Raw genomic sequence first — 15196 nt, forward strand, 5'->3', positions numbered from 1 at the left:
GTAATAAATTAGGTAGAAAATTTTAAATGCATTAAAGGATGCTATTTTTCGCAGTATAGAGCTCTTCTCCTCTGGAAAATCCACTCTTAGTCTTAAAAGAAGGTGAAGAACAAATTTTCATTCCATCGAGAATAAAGAGGCAGTAGAGCAATTGTATTTGTTTAAAGAAAATGTGTTCCATTTCTCAAACGTGTTCCGTTTGATCTTGGCGCTACGTGGGAAATGAGCTTTATTTTCCTTGTGGGCCTGCACTCACGTCTCCAGCTGGGTATGACACAGCAGTTTTTGTTAAAGGGACTCAGTGTGAGAGCACCAGTGAGTCTGTGACACCTGCCAACTCGGGTGGGACGGTGCAGCTAACCTTGTCAGTAAAAGGAAAGAAAGAGGCCGTTATTACTAACAGAAGGTGTGAGATAATCACGCACTTGGTTCTAAGAAGTTGCCTATCTTAGGAATTGCAGTTGTTGGCATATGATTGACTATGGTTTAGAAGTTTGATGTTAGGAAGTATGGACCAGGTCTTAATTTTTTTTAAAGCGGCAGCAATCTGTGATTGTCTCCCATTTCTAAGTCCCAGGAAAGACCTTATCACTCCGTTGTCACCACTTTCTTGGACGCCTTGTTCTCTTCCCCTTCACGCAAGGAGCCTTTGAGGTTTTCAACATTCTAGGCTTCTCGTAAAGATTAAATGAGGTAATATTTTTCAAAACTCTTCAAACAGAGCTTCGCCCACACTTAATGTTATGTAAGTGCTTTTTCTTGTGCTGGTGCTCTTCAGACTGCAGTAAGTGGTTCACATTGTTTCTTTTCGGAAGACCAGCCATAGACCTCTAAGTTTTCCTTTGTTTGTCTTATTCTCTTCAAAACTGTTATCACAGAAATCTGCTTTAACATGAAAAATAAGAATTCCGTAACTGTTTCTGTCAATAAATTCTAAGTAGAATTCCTATGAATTCTGATCTCTCTACTACATTTGACAGTTTGATTGCCTCTGGCTACCTATTTATTTCTGCCTTTTTGAGTTTTGAGGAATTGATGCTATAAATAGGTAATTAACTGTCCCCCAAATGTACAACTCTTTAAAAAGGTTAGGAGTTTCCCTATCATTAGGTAATTACAGTCTTTATCAGCTCTGCTGAATAAACTTAACCGTAAAACAGAAAGAAACCTATCTTCTGTTTTGTTGTCTGGTTGCTCAGTCGTATCTGACTCTTTGTGACTCCGTGGACTGTATGTAGCCTGCCAGACTCTTCTGTCCATGGGATTCTCCAGACAAGAATACTGGAGTGGGTTGCCATTTCCTTCTCCAGGGATCTTCCTGACCCAGGGATTTCACCCACGTCTCCTGCATTGGCAGGCAGACTCTTTACCACTGAGACACCTGAGAAGCCCATAGAACGACTCTAAGTGTCAAGTTCATTATATCACTATATGCCAAACCAACAGAGTCAATGAGACAATTAACTTGCTTGGCTCAATGGAATCTGATGTTCTGTGTACCCTCAAAGAATCTGCTTGTCCTTTCACTCTCTTAAAAGGTATTTGTGATTCACTGGGCTGGCCTGATCTGGGATAAGAACTATGTTATACTTACAGAGGGTTGGGGTGGCCGGATGGGAGGAGAGGAAGGGAGATGGGGCTGGGCTGAATCAGGTGACCTCATGCTCCACACCAGGGGGTGAAGATGCAACTGCTAGGCTGTGAGCAGCCATTCAGGGATTTATGTAAGGAAAACATGGAGGGACGATCAGCCAGAGCCTGGAGGGCAGGTTAGCTGGGCAGGGTGAAGGGCAGGTGTGACAGAGGAGGTGTATCTGGGCCCCCAGCCCTGCCTGGGTTCCTTTCATCTACCCAGCTAAAATACTGCTAACCCTTAGAGCAGGGCTCTTGTAAATGCCAAACGCTAATTCTCATTAGGAACAGGACTTTGGGGAACCAAAAACATTAAGTTTTTCAGAAGAAAAAAAAGAGAATGTATTGCCTAATCAGGCTGATTGGTGATATTAACAGTTTAAAGTATTATTGAAGTGAATAAAAACTAGCTCAGCCATATCTCTGATAATTTACTGGAAACTACTTATCATTTGCAAATATTTTTTAGACCTCAATTTCTGTAAGCAGCAAACAGGCAGCATGATTAGTCCCTCTTACTCAGAAGAACCTTCTGGATCATTCGGTTTTTGCTTCTCTCTACATTTCCTTTGCTGTATCACCCTGATGCCTTTGCCTTCAGCCTGTGCTTGGCACTTTGGGGACAATTTTTTAATATTATACATGTTGGGATGTATTTCAATGCCTGTGAATGGATGAGGTGCAGTGTCTTGCTTACTGAAAACCAGAGTGCAGAAGGAATGAATGCTCCAGGATGTTGAGCAGATGCGTGTGGCTAACTCTTGACTGGGAGCAGGGAAAACTCAAGTTTTTGATCAGACTGTTTCTCTCTTTTTTTTTTTTTTTTCATTCCTATGCCCAGAGGAACCCATGCTTGTCTCTGCAAAGACAAATGTCTAAGGTTGGAGCTACAGATTACATGAAGGCCCTTGAGCATTGTTTATAGTGGAGGTCATATGTTATACATGACCACCTCCCTAGAGGTGAGGTCAATAGCACTTTGCACACCATACCCACACTGACCAGGACCCCAGAAGCCCCCCGTCAGGGGAGAGATGCAGACGTACAAGTTGAAGTCATTGTCCACTGACCATAGACAACGTTACTTGCTGTTTCTTTCCCCTCTTCTATCTGGACCACAAGTAAATCTTACAGGCAAATCATTTAAAACCCGTCTCAGTTGTAAACCCAGAGATCCAGAGGTTGCAAAGGCCTTGACTTGAACAGCTTACCACCTGAGTGACAAATCTCAGCACTGATCTGCCGTGAGCTCTCAGCTCTGCTGATCTTCCTAATCACGATCATTGATTCCACAGAGTTGAAGGGATGCATTTCCAGACGTGTTCCCAGCTAAGACTGAGAACCTTTGGGAGACAGGATCTTGGACGTTTTGACAAAGACTAACTGATCCGACTACAGATGCCTCACTTTCATTTTTTCAAGTCTTATAATCATGTAAGGGCTTCCGAGATAGCTCAGTTGGTAATGAATCTGCCTGCAATGCAGGAGACCCCGGTTCGATTCCTGGGTTGGAAAGGCCCCCTGGAGAAGGAATAGGCTACCTACTCCAGTGTTGTTGGGCTTCTCTGGTGGCTCAGATGGTAAAGAATCTGCCTACCATCTCACCATCCTAGCACTATGACTTGAACATAAAGATGCTTCATAGATATTTGGTAAACAAATGAATGGATAATTGGCAATGTTGGTGCTCAAATTTCTTACAACCGTTGACACTGTTATAAAAGGCAAGATTTTCACCAGACTAATAACCTCAGAGAGTTCTTACCACTTCTCACTGAGCAGGACATATACCAACACTGGATAGGAAACACTATAAGGAAACACAGAGAAATGAAAAAATGGGACAGAGAGAGAGGGAGACCTGGGTTTGATCCCTGGGTGGGGAAGATCCCTGGGCACCCCACTCCAGTATTCTTGCTTGGGAAATCCCATGGACAGAGGAGCCTGAAGGAGTACAGTCCATAGGATTGCAAAGAGTCAGACAAGACTGAAGTGACTAAGTGTGTGCACGCGCACACGCACACACACACACACACACACACGCACATAATTTCATAAATACATGAGAAAAGGCTCAAAGGTTCGAAGAGGCTGATAAAGTCAATCTCCAGGCAGACAGTAAAAGCCAGTCCAGGGAGCTACTGAGAGCTTTGGGCTTTGGGAGCCCAGGGTCCACTTGAAGAGGACCTGACTGCTCGCCTCAGGTGTCAGCACCTTGCGATCCTATGGGTAGGGGGTGGGGGACATAGCCATATAATAACAGGTTTTGTCATTGTCCTCAGCAGAGAACATTTGCTCAACCAGCATTTCTAAATATGCACAGGGTAATTGTTTATGATGAGAACAGCAAAGCACAGGAACATGCTGATGTGCCTTCTATTTTGCCAAAAACTATTTTATTAAGTCTGCTATTACATTATGCTTGTGATGGTTACCTGTACTTGGTTTTCAGCTTCTTCATTTAAGTAACACTTCATTCTTCAATTTGTTAGATATAGAATTATTAGGGATCAATGTTCATTTTTTCCATATTGTCATATCCCTTTGGAGTTGTTCTCTGTGTCCCAATTTTTCGTTTCTCTGTGTTTCCTAATAGCATTTCCTGTCCAGTATCAGTATATGTCCTGCTCAGTGAGAAGTGGTAAGAGCTTTCTGAGGTTATTAGTCTGGTGAAAATCTTGCCCTTTGTAACAGTGCCAAGTGTTGTGAGAAATTTGAGCACCGACATTGGCCAACTATTCATTCATTTGTTTATCAAACATCCATGAAATATCTTTATGTTCAAGTCACGGTGCTAGGATGATGAGCAAGCTGTATAAAGAGTTACTGAGGGCATGTGACAGAGGAGGAAACCCAACAAGGAAATCAGGATGTACTGTTTACGCTGAAATTCAAAGGAGATACAGAAAGTGACCAGTCAGGGCTGGAAGACCACTGTAGGTGTTGGGAGCCGTTCTGGAACTACTGCCGGGTGACAAAGTCACGGCACCAATCAAGAAGAAACCGCAAAGCGTTTCTCTCCAGGATCGGAACCTTTGCTCCTTCCTGTTTCTATGCTTCTGCTGTAGCTAGCTGTGTTTCTTTCTCTCTGTTGGGAGCCGTTCTGGATCTATTGCCGGATGACAAAGTCACGGCACCAATCAAGAAGAAACTGTAAAGCGGTTTCTCTCCAGGATCGGAACCTTCCCTCCTTCCTGTTTCTATGCTTTTGGTGTGGCTAACTCTGTTTCATTCTTTGATGGCTGGAGTTGTAGGGGCTTCCATGATGAGATCATGAGAGTTCAATAAAAAGAAATATGATCCCTTGCCCCAGAGAAACATTCCAAAAATGATTAAACCTACTGAGGCCCCTGACTGGTGGGTCCCTAACATTCAGCCAGGGAATAAGGTCATGATCATTTGGAAAACAAGCCCTAAGCCTGTTGTGACCTGGCCTCATGAGGAAATTGTTATTGATGACTGGAAAACTTGGGTCATGTATCAGGGAAAGTTACAGAAACTAAGCCAATTGCCTTTTCCCCTCAAAATCTAAGCACAAACAGAAAAGATATATATAAATTGTATTTTAAATAGTATCTAGGTAAACTGCAAAAGATTTCCCCTTGCCAGAAATAGTCTTGTGGTATGTGGGTAGATGGTAAACAAGCCACCACTGACAATGGCTGTACTATGAAAAACTTTGCCCTTAGCCATCACTATAGTTTTTAGTCATTGAAGCAAGACGCTGTACTCACTGTAGTAGCAGGCTGTACAAAATAAACAGATGGAATAATATGATTTATAGATTATGTTTTAGTAAAATAAAAATAGGTTTTGGGGTAAACATGTAACCAAAATGTGACAATAGACTAGAAAAAACTTTTAACACATCTTAGAATCAGGGGATGTTGATCTAAGTGGAAAAATATTGTAAGAATCATTACGTAGAAGATCATATGCTATATAAATAGAGACTAAAGCAATAAAGAGTGTGGTCTTTAGGCCATCAAAAAAAAAAAACAACTCTCTGTCTCTTTTCCTTTCGCCGATGCCGTTCATCCCTTGGGGACCCCTGGACCAGCTGGAGCAGGACTCCGGCAGTTGGCGCCCGGAACAGGAGACCCAAGGGTAATCATATTGAGTAAGTCGGGATGGCTAGGCCTCCACCTGGGTGCTGCAGACCCCCTTGTAGAGATAGGCAGGGTAAGTGATGGGTGGAAAGTGTTATATTTACAGAACTTGAAAAGTTAAAAAGGCCCTCCAATGAGACTGGTACTGGGAAACAGTCATAGGAGAGACAGTTATATTTACAGAACTTGAGAAGTTAAAAAGGCCCTCCTATAAGACTCATAATGGGACACAGTGAGTCAAAAGAGAGACAGTTATTCACTGACTTTATAAAACATATGTTAACAAAGAGGGGGATTAAGATGGGTAAAAAACAATTGGCAGACTTCTTTAATTTTGTGCAAGAGCAATGCCCATGGTTTCCTGAAGAGGGCACTATGAATATAGATACATGGGCTAAGGTAGGGGAACAATTAAAAACCTTTTATACTCTCCATGGGCCGGAAAGGGTACCTGTGGATACTTTTACCCTATGGAATCTGATTAGAGATATTTTGGACCCCTCACAGGAGATTATGAGAGAACCCCATATAAATAAAAGAGAGGTTCCTCAGGAGACCACTCCACTAATTCCTCCTAAACCCCCTGAGACCTTGGTTGCTGCTTTAGCCAAAGGATGTAACATTTTAGATGATGAGGATCAGTTGCCCCCACAAGATAAGATTTAAAAGAGGCAGCTGCCTCCTGTCATAAGGATGACGATTTTTGGGTTTATCCAGTTAAGACCACTGAAACCATTAATCCCTCAGCATCAGTTCCTCATACTCCTAAGCCTCATCCAGAGCCTATATATACTTCCCTTCGGGAACTGAAGCAAAGACTCCCAACATCTCCCCCTGGCGCACTGCTGAACATGTTAATCAGCTTTCCAAAAATGTTTCCCTTGCTTTAGCTACACAAGAGATTATAGATAGAAAATTAAAAGCTAAGGTAGATGCATTAGAAGAAGCTATCTTGCATATAGGACAGGAACTAACTGCTTTAAAGGTAAGGCTTGCTTTGAGATGTCATGTAGAACATAAATAGATTTGTGTGACCCCATTAAAGGTTAATGAATCAGTATATTCATGGGATCAAGTTCAAAATCATATTTTAGGAATATGGAACCAATCTGATGTTAGTTTAGATTTAACTAGATTACATCAAGAAATTCATGACATAGGACAGTCTAAATTAGATTATTCCACTTCTCAAACTGCAAAAGATTTCTTTGATAGCTTATCTGATTTTGTATCTCATAAGAGTTTCCTACCCACAATAATGAACATGGGAGTAATAATAGCTGTGATTCTAATAGTTTTTCTTTTACTTCCAGTCATCGTCAGAATCTTAAGTAAAAGCATCAGGGAGGTCTCCCTGGAACTCCACAGTGCCATCTTAAGAAATAAAAAAGGGGGAGATGTTGGGAGCCGTTCTGGAACTACTGCCGGGTGACAAAGTCACGGCACCAATCAAGAAGAAACCGCAAAGCGTTTCTCTCCAGGATCGGAACCTTTGCTCCTTCCTGTTTCTATGCTTCTGCTGTAGCTAGCTGTGTTTCTTTCTCTCTGTTGGGAGCCGTTCTGGATCTATTGCCGGATGACAAAGTCACGGCACCAATCAAGAAGAAACTGTAAAGCGGTTTCTCTCCAGGATCGGAACCTTCCCTCCTTCCTGTTTCTATGCTTTTGGTGTGGCTAACTCTGTTTCATTCTTTGATGGCTGGAGTTGTAGGGGCTTCCATGATGAGATCATGAGAGTTCAATAAAAAGAAATATGATCCCTTGCCCCAGAGAAACATTCCAAAAATGATTAAACCTACTGAGGCCCCTGACTGGTGGGTCCCTAACATTCAGCCAGGGAATAAGGTCATGATCATTTGGAAAACAAGCCCTAAGCCTGTTGTGACCTGGCCTCATGAGGAAATTGTTATTGATGACTGGAAAACTTGGGTCATGTATCAGGGAAAGTTACAGAAACTAAGCCAATTGCCTTTTCCCCTCAAAATCTAAGCACAAACAGAAAAGATATATATAAATTGTATTTTAAATAGTATCTAGGTAAACTGCAAAAGATTTCCCCTTGCCAGAAATAGTCTTGTGGTATGTGGGTAGATGGTAAACAAGCCACCACTGACAATGGCTGTACTATGAAAAACTTTGCCCTTAGCCATCACTATAGTTTTTAGTCATTGAAGCAAGACGCTGTACTCACTGTAGTAGCAGGCTGTACAAAATAAACAGATGGAATAATATGATTTATAGATTATGTTTTAGTAAAATAAAAATAGGTTTTGGGGTAAACATGTAACCAAAATGTGACAATAGACTAGAAAAAACTTTTAACACATCTTAGAATCAGGGGATGTTGATCTAAGTGGAAAAATATTGTAAGAATCATTACGTAGAAGATCATATGCTATATAAATAGAGACTAAAGCAATAAAGAGTGTGGTCTTTAGGCCATCAAAAAAAAAAAAACTCTGTCTCTTTTCCTTTCGCCGACGCCGTTCATCCCTTGGGGACCCCTGGACCAACTGGAGCGGGACTCCTGCATGTAGGTCCACTGAAGTGAGGAGCAGCCCATAGAACAGCCTAGGATCAGAGAAAGTTAAGAGGTGTAGACAGTGGTCATCCCAGCAAATACAATTAAAACTGCATATGCGGAAAATGAAGTTTGACCGGCACTCAAGGGTATTAATTAGATTTATGAATTTAATGTTGGAAGTGAGCCTTTTCCTGGGCTAATCATTATGTAAAATGAATGTAAATGTAATAGGACATGCAAAAGGGTCACAAAATGATTTTCATAATTTAGTTTCTGAATATCCTTCAGTACCTCAAACCTAATTAAGCGTGCAATAAATGTTTATTGAATTGAACCTCATCTTTTCCTTGTGAGCAGAAATCATCACCGAAGCCTTTATAGATGAGAAGCTGAAGGTCTCAAACCTCCTTTTAACTCATTGGACATATAAGGAAGAAGAAGGATTTTAAATTTATATTCTCATCACTAAATAAAAGTTAAATACTACACTCTTCCATAGAGTACAGAAGCATAAAAAAAAAAAATACCCTGCTTTTACCCTTGGATCAATTGTATTGTTTTTAATAAGATTATATTCAGAAGGACTACTTCAAAGAAGTCATTGTTACAAATACATATTTCATCCGAAGGTCACTAGAATCTCACATGCCTACGCTGAAGCCTTTGAAACTTCTCCTGCTTCTCACCTTGTGGGGTCACTGACACCCCTCCCTTTCTCCTTTTCTTTCCATCCCCCTACAGGTGAGAAAGAGGGTTGGGAGGTAGGCAAAGTGGATGAAGAGGGTCAGCTGTGTGGTGATGGATGGTAATTGGACTTGTCCTGGTGATCACTCTAGAGTGTGTACAGATGTTGAATTTTAATGCTCTGCAGTGGAAATCTATATTCCAAAAAGCTGGAGACCATAGAGAATATTACAAAGAATTCTCTGAAAACAAAGAATTCTCATCAAAGTCAACTAAAAGTGTAATGAAAACTTTAAAAATTAATTTATTACTAGCTATTTTTTTTAAAAGAACACTCACATGGACCAGAAGTCTTTGGTTTGCATCTGGGCTGCGTTGTTTACTATTGTGTGATCTTGGACATCCTATGAACTCTGCGTCTTTCTTTAGTTCTGAAATTGGAGTCCAACACATGACCCATCCATCTCATGACATTGTCATGAAGATTAATACAGGTGAAAGTTCTTTGCAAGCCAAAGTGCTGAGAAAGTGTAAAACTGTAATATCAGAATTTGCTTTAGCAGAAATATTGACTGGATTGGTGTGAAGTTTTTATTCCCTTTTTTTCTTGCTTTTGGTAGTATGCCTAAAATTTCTCATCATTACTGCCTTTAACTTTTATACCAATATACAGCATTATCACTTAAGTAGGATCTGTGTTCTAAAGGAAACCCATACTTTGACAGTAAGCTGATTGTCATTGAAAGAAATGTGTGTGATCATTCTGTAAAATTATCAGTTTTAGAAGACCTATTGTTCTATCAAAACCCCACAGTGATGAGAAAGAATTGTTGGTTGGAATAGTTACAAACAAGGGCCCTTTCCTGGGAAGGAACGTGTAGAAATGTTCAGAATCATCAAATATGCAGCCAACTCCAGCATGGAGTTGGTGATCCTGGATTTAGATCCTGATGCTTATACGCCCCATGATCTCAGGCAAGTGGCACAACTTTTCTGTCTCATTCTCCCCCTGAGTAGATGTGAGTGAGAATATCCACCTCCGAGGGCAGCTAGGAGGTGAATGACAGGAAGCAGAGCTCTCAGGACAGCGTCTAACACAGACGTCCTCTGCTCTTTGTAGGAAAGCTCCTCTCATAACTGTTGATGCTATTCTGGTCTGTGAAGACGGTCGTGTCTTATAGACAACAGTGTAGCCCCTTGTCTTATGCCTGTGTCGCAGGAAAGCTTCTAAGTCCCAGTAAAATACTCCTGAGCCTCAGTGATGATCTGATGGGAATAATAATTATGACAATAAAAAATGAAGCATTATTGTGACTTAGATGGAGCAGCTATAATGTGTCAGACCCATGCTTGGTCCTTTATGAAATGATTCTAATCATCGGAGCAGACTTCCTGCTCAGATGCCCGCGCTCCATGCACAGATAAGGAACTGAGGTCTGGGGTTGAGGGGGAAGCAGGGGTTGACAGCCATGCTCTCCCTGTACAACACTACGTGGCCTGCAAGGCACCTCCCAGGAGCCATCCGCACCACAAACATCGTCCCAGCAGGATCTCTTTGGAACCAAGGTGGTTGCAGCTCCCTTTGTCAATAAGAGTTTTTCTGAAAATCTTTTCTTCATTGTCTCTTTCAGAGTTAAGAAAACATATCACACCTTTGTCTTTAGATTATGATCCTTGCAATCTTAGGGGCTTATCAATATTAAGAATCTTAACTCTTAGAAGTTAGAAGCAGGGGTTTGGGGTTGTTGTTGTTTTCATTATTTCTTTGTTATGCTCTTTAAGACTTTGTAAAACTTTTGGTCAAGTCTAACTCCATCAAAATCTGTTCAGTGTTTACCAGCGAAATACATTTTGATACTAAAAGGACTTGGGTTGAACAGTGTTGCTTTAGGGTTTTGGATTGTTTTGATCAAATTCATCAGTCTTTTTTGTTGATCTGTATGTTCTTTTTTCATTTTATCATCTTAATAGTCCCCAAAGAATAAAGAAAGAAAATGCCAATTCTTCTGAAATGGTTATTAATGGTTTTTTAAATTGTTCCCTCTCTTTTATTGAAGAATTGTAACCTGCAAGAGCACCTTAAACGTTTGGGGCTAATGGTTCTTTAGTCTCAGTTCTGGAACTTTTTGTAAAGGTTCTATCCATTGCTAAAATTGGTTAAGGAAAAGAGCTCTAAGTACCTGACTTTCACCCTAAAATTTTTCCTTTTTTCATTGGTACACATAGTCACAAAGACCAAAATGTCACTTAACAGTAAAACTTCCATTTTATATTACTATATGGGCTCGGTTTTTTATGACTTCTTAGGGGTCGATATGCCAGCAAATTTGGAAAACTCAGCAGTGGCCACAGGACTGGAAAAGGTCAGTTTTCGTTCCAATCCCAAAGAAAGGCAATGCCAAAGAATGCTCAAACTACCACACAATTGCACTCATCTCACATGCTAGCAAAGTAATGCTCAAAATTCTCCAAGCCAGGCTTCAGCAATACGTAAACCGTGAACTTCCAGATGTTCAAGCTGGTTTTAGAAAAGGCAGAGGAACCAGAGATCAAATTGCCAATATCCGCTGGATCATCGAAAAAGCAAGAGAGTTCCAGAAAAACATCTATTTCTGCTTTATTGACTATGCCAAAGCCTTTGACTCTGTGGATCACAATAAACTGTGGAAAATTCTGAAAGAGATGGGAATACCAGACCATCTGACCTGTCTCTTGAGAAACCTGTATGCAGGTCAGGAAGCAACAGTTAAAACTGGACATGGAACAACAGACTGGTTCCAAATAGGAAAAGGAGTACGTCAAGGCTGTATATTGTCACCCTGCTTATGTAACTTCTATGCAGAGTACATCATGAGAAACGCTGGGCTGGAAGAAACACAAGCTGGAATCAAGATTGCCGGGAGAAATATCAATAACCTCAGATATGAGGATGACACCACCCTTATGGCAGAGAGTGAAGAAGAACTAAAGAGCCTCTTGATGAAGGTGAAGGAGGAGAGTGAAAAAGTTGGCTTAAAGCTCAACGTTCAGAAAACTAAGATCATGGCATCTGGTCCCATCACTCCATGGGAAATAGATGAGGAAACAGTGGAAACAGTGTCAGACTTTATTTTTTTGGGCTCCAGAATCACTGCTGATGGTGACTGCAGCCATGAAATTAAGAGACGCTTACTCCTTGGAAGGAAGGTTATGGCCAACCTAGATGGCATATTTAAAAGCAGAGACATCACTTTGCCAACAAAAGTCCGTCTAGTCAAGGCTATGGTTTTTCCAGTGGTCATGTATGGATGGGAGAGTTGGATGGTGAAGAAAGCTGAGCGCCGCAGAATTGATGCTTTTGAACTGTGGTGTTGGAGAAGACTCTTGAGAGTCCCTTGGACTGCAAGGAGATCCAATGAATCCATCCTAAAAGAGATCAATCCTGGGTGTTCATTGGAAGGTCTGATGTTGAAACTGAAACTCCAATACTTTGGCCACCTCATGTGAAGGGTTGACTCATTGGAAAAGACCCTAATGCTGGATAGGATTGGGGGCGGGAGGAGAAGGGGACGACAGAGGATGAGATGGTTGGATGGCATCACCGACTCGATGAACATGGGTTTGGGTAGACTCCAGGAGTTGGTGATGGACAGGGAGGCCTGGCGTGCTGCAATTCATGGGGTCGCAAAGAGTCGGACACGACTGAGCGACTGAACTGAACTGAACTGATAGCTGAATTGCTACAGAGTATGTTCACAAAAACTGTGCTAAGTCTCTTATTACCACCACCACCACCCTTCTACCACCTGATTTTGGGTGACTTTTATTGTATTAAAAAAGAATACTCTGGATCCCTTTACTGCCAGGAAACAAAGATCATCTTTATTAAAGTTGCTTTTAGGATGACAGTGTCAGTCATCTCTTTGAAAATTCATTTTGGAAACTAAGTTTGTTCTTCCAGAACCCTTGAAAAGCAACCTGAAAAATGGCAGGGGAAGATAAAAATAATAGATTAGGTGTAGTTGAGCTTTTATACAATGGAACGTAATTTAATTTTCCCTCCAAGTCCATTTCAAACTTGCTTTTGTGCATGAAAATATATTGCCTCTCTGTCCTTCCCCTGTCTCAGATTTTCTTTTTCTTGAATATAATCCCCTCTGAAAGATTCCGAGTATGAGATCAGAGCCCTAGCCCGGTGCTGCAGGGCTTGCAGGGCAAGCGCACAGGCCCCTTGTTCAGGGAGAGGACCAGGCAGGGGGCCACCTGTGGCCTGGGAAGGCAGCAAGGGGACCCCACTGCCAGATTCTGCCACCATCACCCCCCAACAACCAACATACCTGTAATATTTTGACTTGATCTTCATAATTACAATGGATATCGAAATGATAGAATTGAGAAATGATGGCTCTTGTTACCTGCGGCATGATTGTAGAAGGCAGGAAAGGTAGTTCCAGGTTTGCCAGGGTGGGGGCCTGGGGAGAGTTGGGGCAGGGGAGCAGAGACCCCAAGGAGCAGAGGGACCTGCATCTTGTTCCTCCCCTCGGGCATCACAGGGGATGGGAGTCGACACCCAGCCCTGCTCATTAGGCCCTACAGTGTCCTTCTAGTAGGATCTGGGCACCATGGAAACTGAGGAAAACCCAGCCCCTCCCAGGGTTCCTCTTGGGGAAACCCGGGGACTCTTGGGACAGGCCTGCTGGGGCCCCCGCAGGCATCGGAGCCACAGTCCGGCCCATTACCCTCGGTCTTTGGTCCTATTGATGAAGGGTCCCCAGGGGTCTTGGGAGCTTTGCAGGCAGTCTCTGATGAGTCTGACAGGAAGACCTGCTGGGACTTGGGTGGAGCTTTGTACACTCAGGTGGTTGTAGTGAAATAGGGTTTGCACTGGGACCACAAAGATATTCGCTCTTTTGTTTGTTGTTGTTACTTTGGCTTTAATTCGGGGGAAAAGTTGGTGGCCGTAGGCAGCACAGGACAGTCTTTGGTGTCACCGGCAGTAGGAGCGTTTGGGCGCCAGGTCCAGACCAGACATTCCCGGAGTAGCTAATGCCACAGGAGACTTTGATGTAGACAGAGACTGCTTCCTGCTTCCTCCTCCACTTGGTGCAAACCCTTATCAGCATCTCGTCCCAGTTCTCGGTTTGAGGAACCTGTTTCTAACACGCCAAGGCTGTGCTTCTCATGATGGGGACAATCTGGTCTTTGTTCCTCTTTTTCTTCCTCCCTTGTGCCTCTCACAGGGCTTGCATGTGATAAATATCACAGAAAGGAAGGAAATATGGATAAAATAGTTTTCTTCTCACTCATCGACGTCACAGCTTGCCTGACCTAGTACCAGGAACTATGAGATATCAGAGCTGAAAGGACCCTAGTGGTCAGAGGGTGATTTGGTGACAGAGCTGGACTGACTCCACTGGGGTGGGGCTCAGTTCACTGTGCTCTCGCCCCTTCTAGACGATGGCATTTAAGAATCCACCTGCCAATGCAGGAGATGTGAGTTTGATTCCTGGAGGAGGACATGGCAATGCACTGCAGTATTCTTGCCTGGAGAATCCCATGGACAGAGGAGCCCAGTGGGCTGCCATCCATGGGGTTGCAAAAAGTTGGACACAATGGAGCATGCATGCATGCACATCTCACCTGGCCTGCACTATTTCTGTGAATACTTTTAGAGACTGAAAGATTCTGAATTAAATACGATATAAACATGAAACAGTGAAGATATTTAGTATGGCTCTGATAGTATTCAATTTTTCTAGTTTTATTTAAAACCCTAGAGTGATTTAAGAAAAACAGCTTTAAAAATAGTAGGGGACTTTGGGTTATAATTTTTACAGTCATGTGTTTGTTATGCAGTTGTAATGATTACATTATGATAAACATAGTGAAATGAAATGTGCAAAGGAAAGCATCTTCACTTGTCAAAAAGGAGAGAAGTCACTCTTAAAGATGTTCCATCTTGGACTAATTTACTTGCAATTTGGTGCCTGTTGTGAAGATTAATAACACGTGGCCTTTTACACAGCTTTTCAGCCCAAGTCTAAAGTTCCAGTTGTCCTTTTATTACCCCAAACCTCCATAACTGTGGGATTTTTTTCTCCCTGCCCTTTGTTCACAATATAGAGCAGTAATTGAGTTCATATTTCTCGCCCAACCTTTCAGCTATAATTAATATTTTATGATATCAGATTTATCACTAACTAGCAGAACAGTATGATGTGGGACCACATGCTCAGGCACACATGCACACACACACACATGCACACAC

General features: G+C 42.1%; 1 protein-coding gene across 11 annotated transcripts in view; it reads left to right on the top strand.

Moving 5' to 3' along the window:
* Positions 1–15196, top strand: part of PTPRM (protein tyrosine phosphatase receptor type M) — a 649319-nt gene that overhangs the window by 385660 nt on the left and 248463 nt on the right. For 2 of the 11 annotated variants that reach the window (XM_081561596.1, XM_081561601.1), the window contains exon 12: positions 5693–5752. The exons of the other annotated variants lie outside the window; for them this stretch is intronic. In XM_081561596.1, the coding sequence (XP_081417722.1) occupies positions 5693–5752 (60 nt within the window). The remainder of the gene's footprint in view (positions 1–5692; positions 5753–15196) is intronic. 11 annotated transcript variants of the gene reach the window in all.

The sequence above is a fragment of the Giraffa tippelskirchi genome, chromosome 14, assembly GCF_054371585.1.
Source record: "Giraffa tippelskirchi isolate mGirTip1 chromosome 14, T2T-mGirTip1v1.2.pri, whole genome shotgun sequence".
NCBI classification, from domain to species: domain Eukaryota; kingdom Metazoa; phylum Chordata; class Mammalia; order Artiodactyla; family Giraffidae; genus Giraffa; species Giraffa tippelskirchi.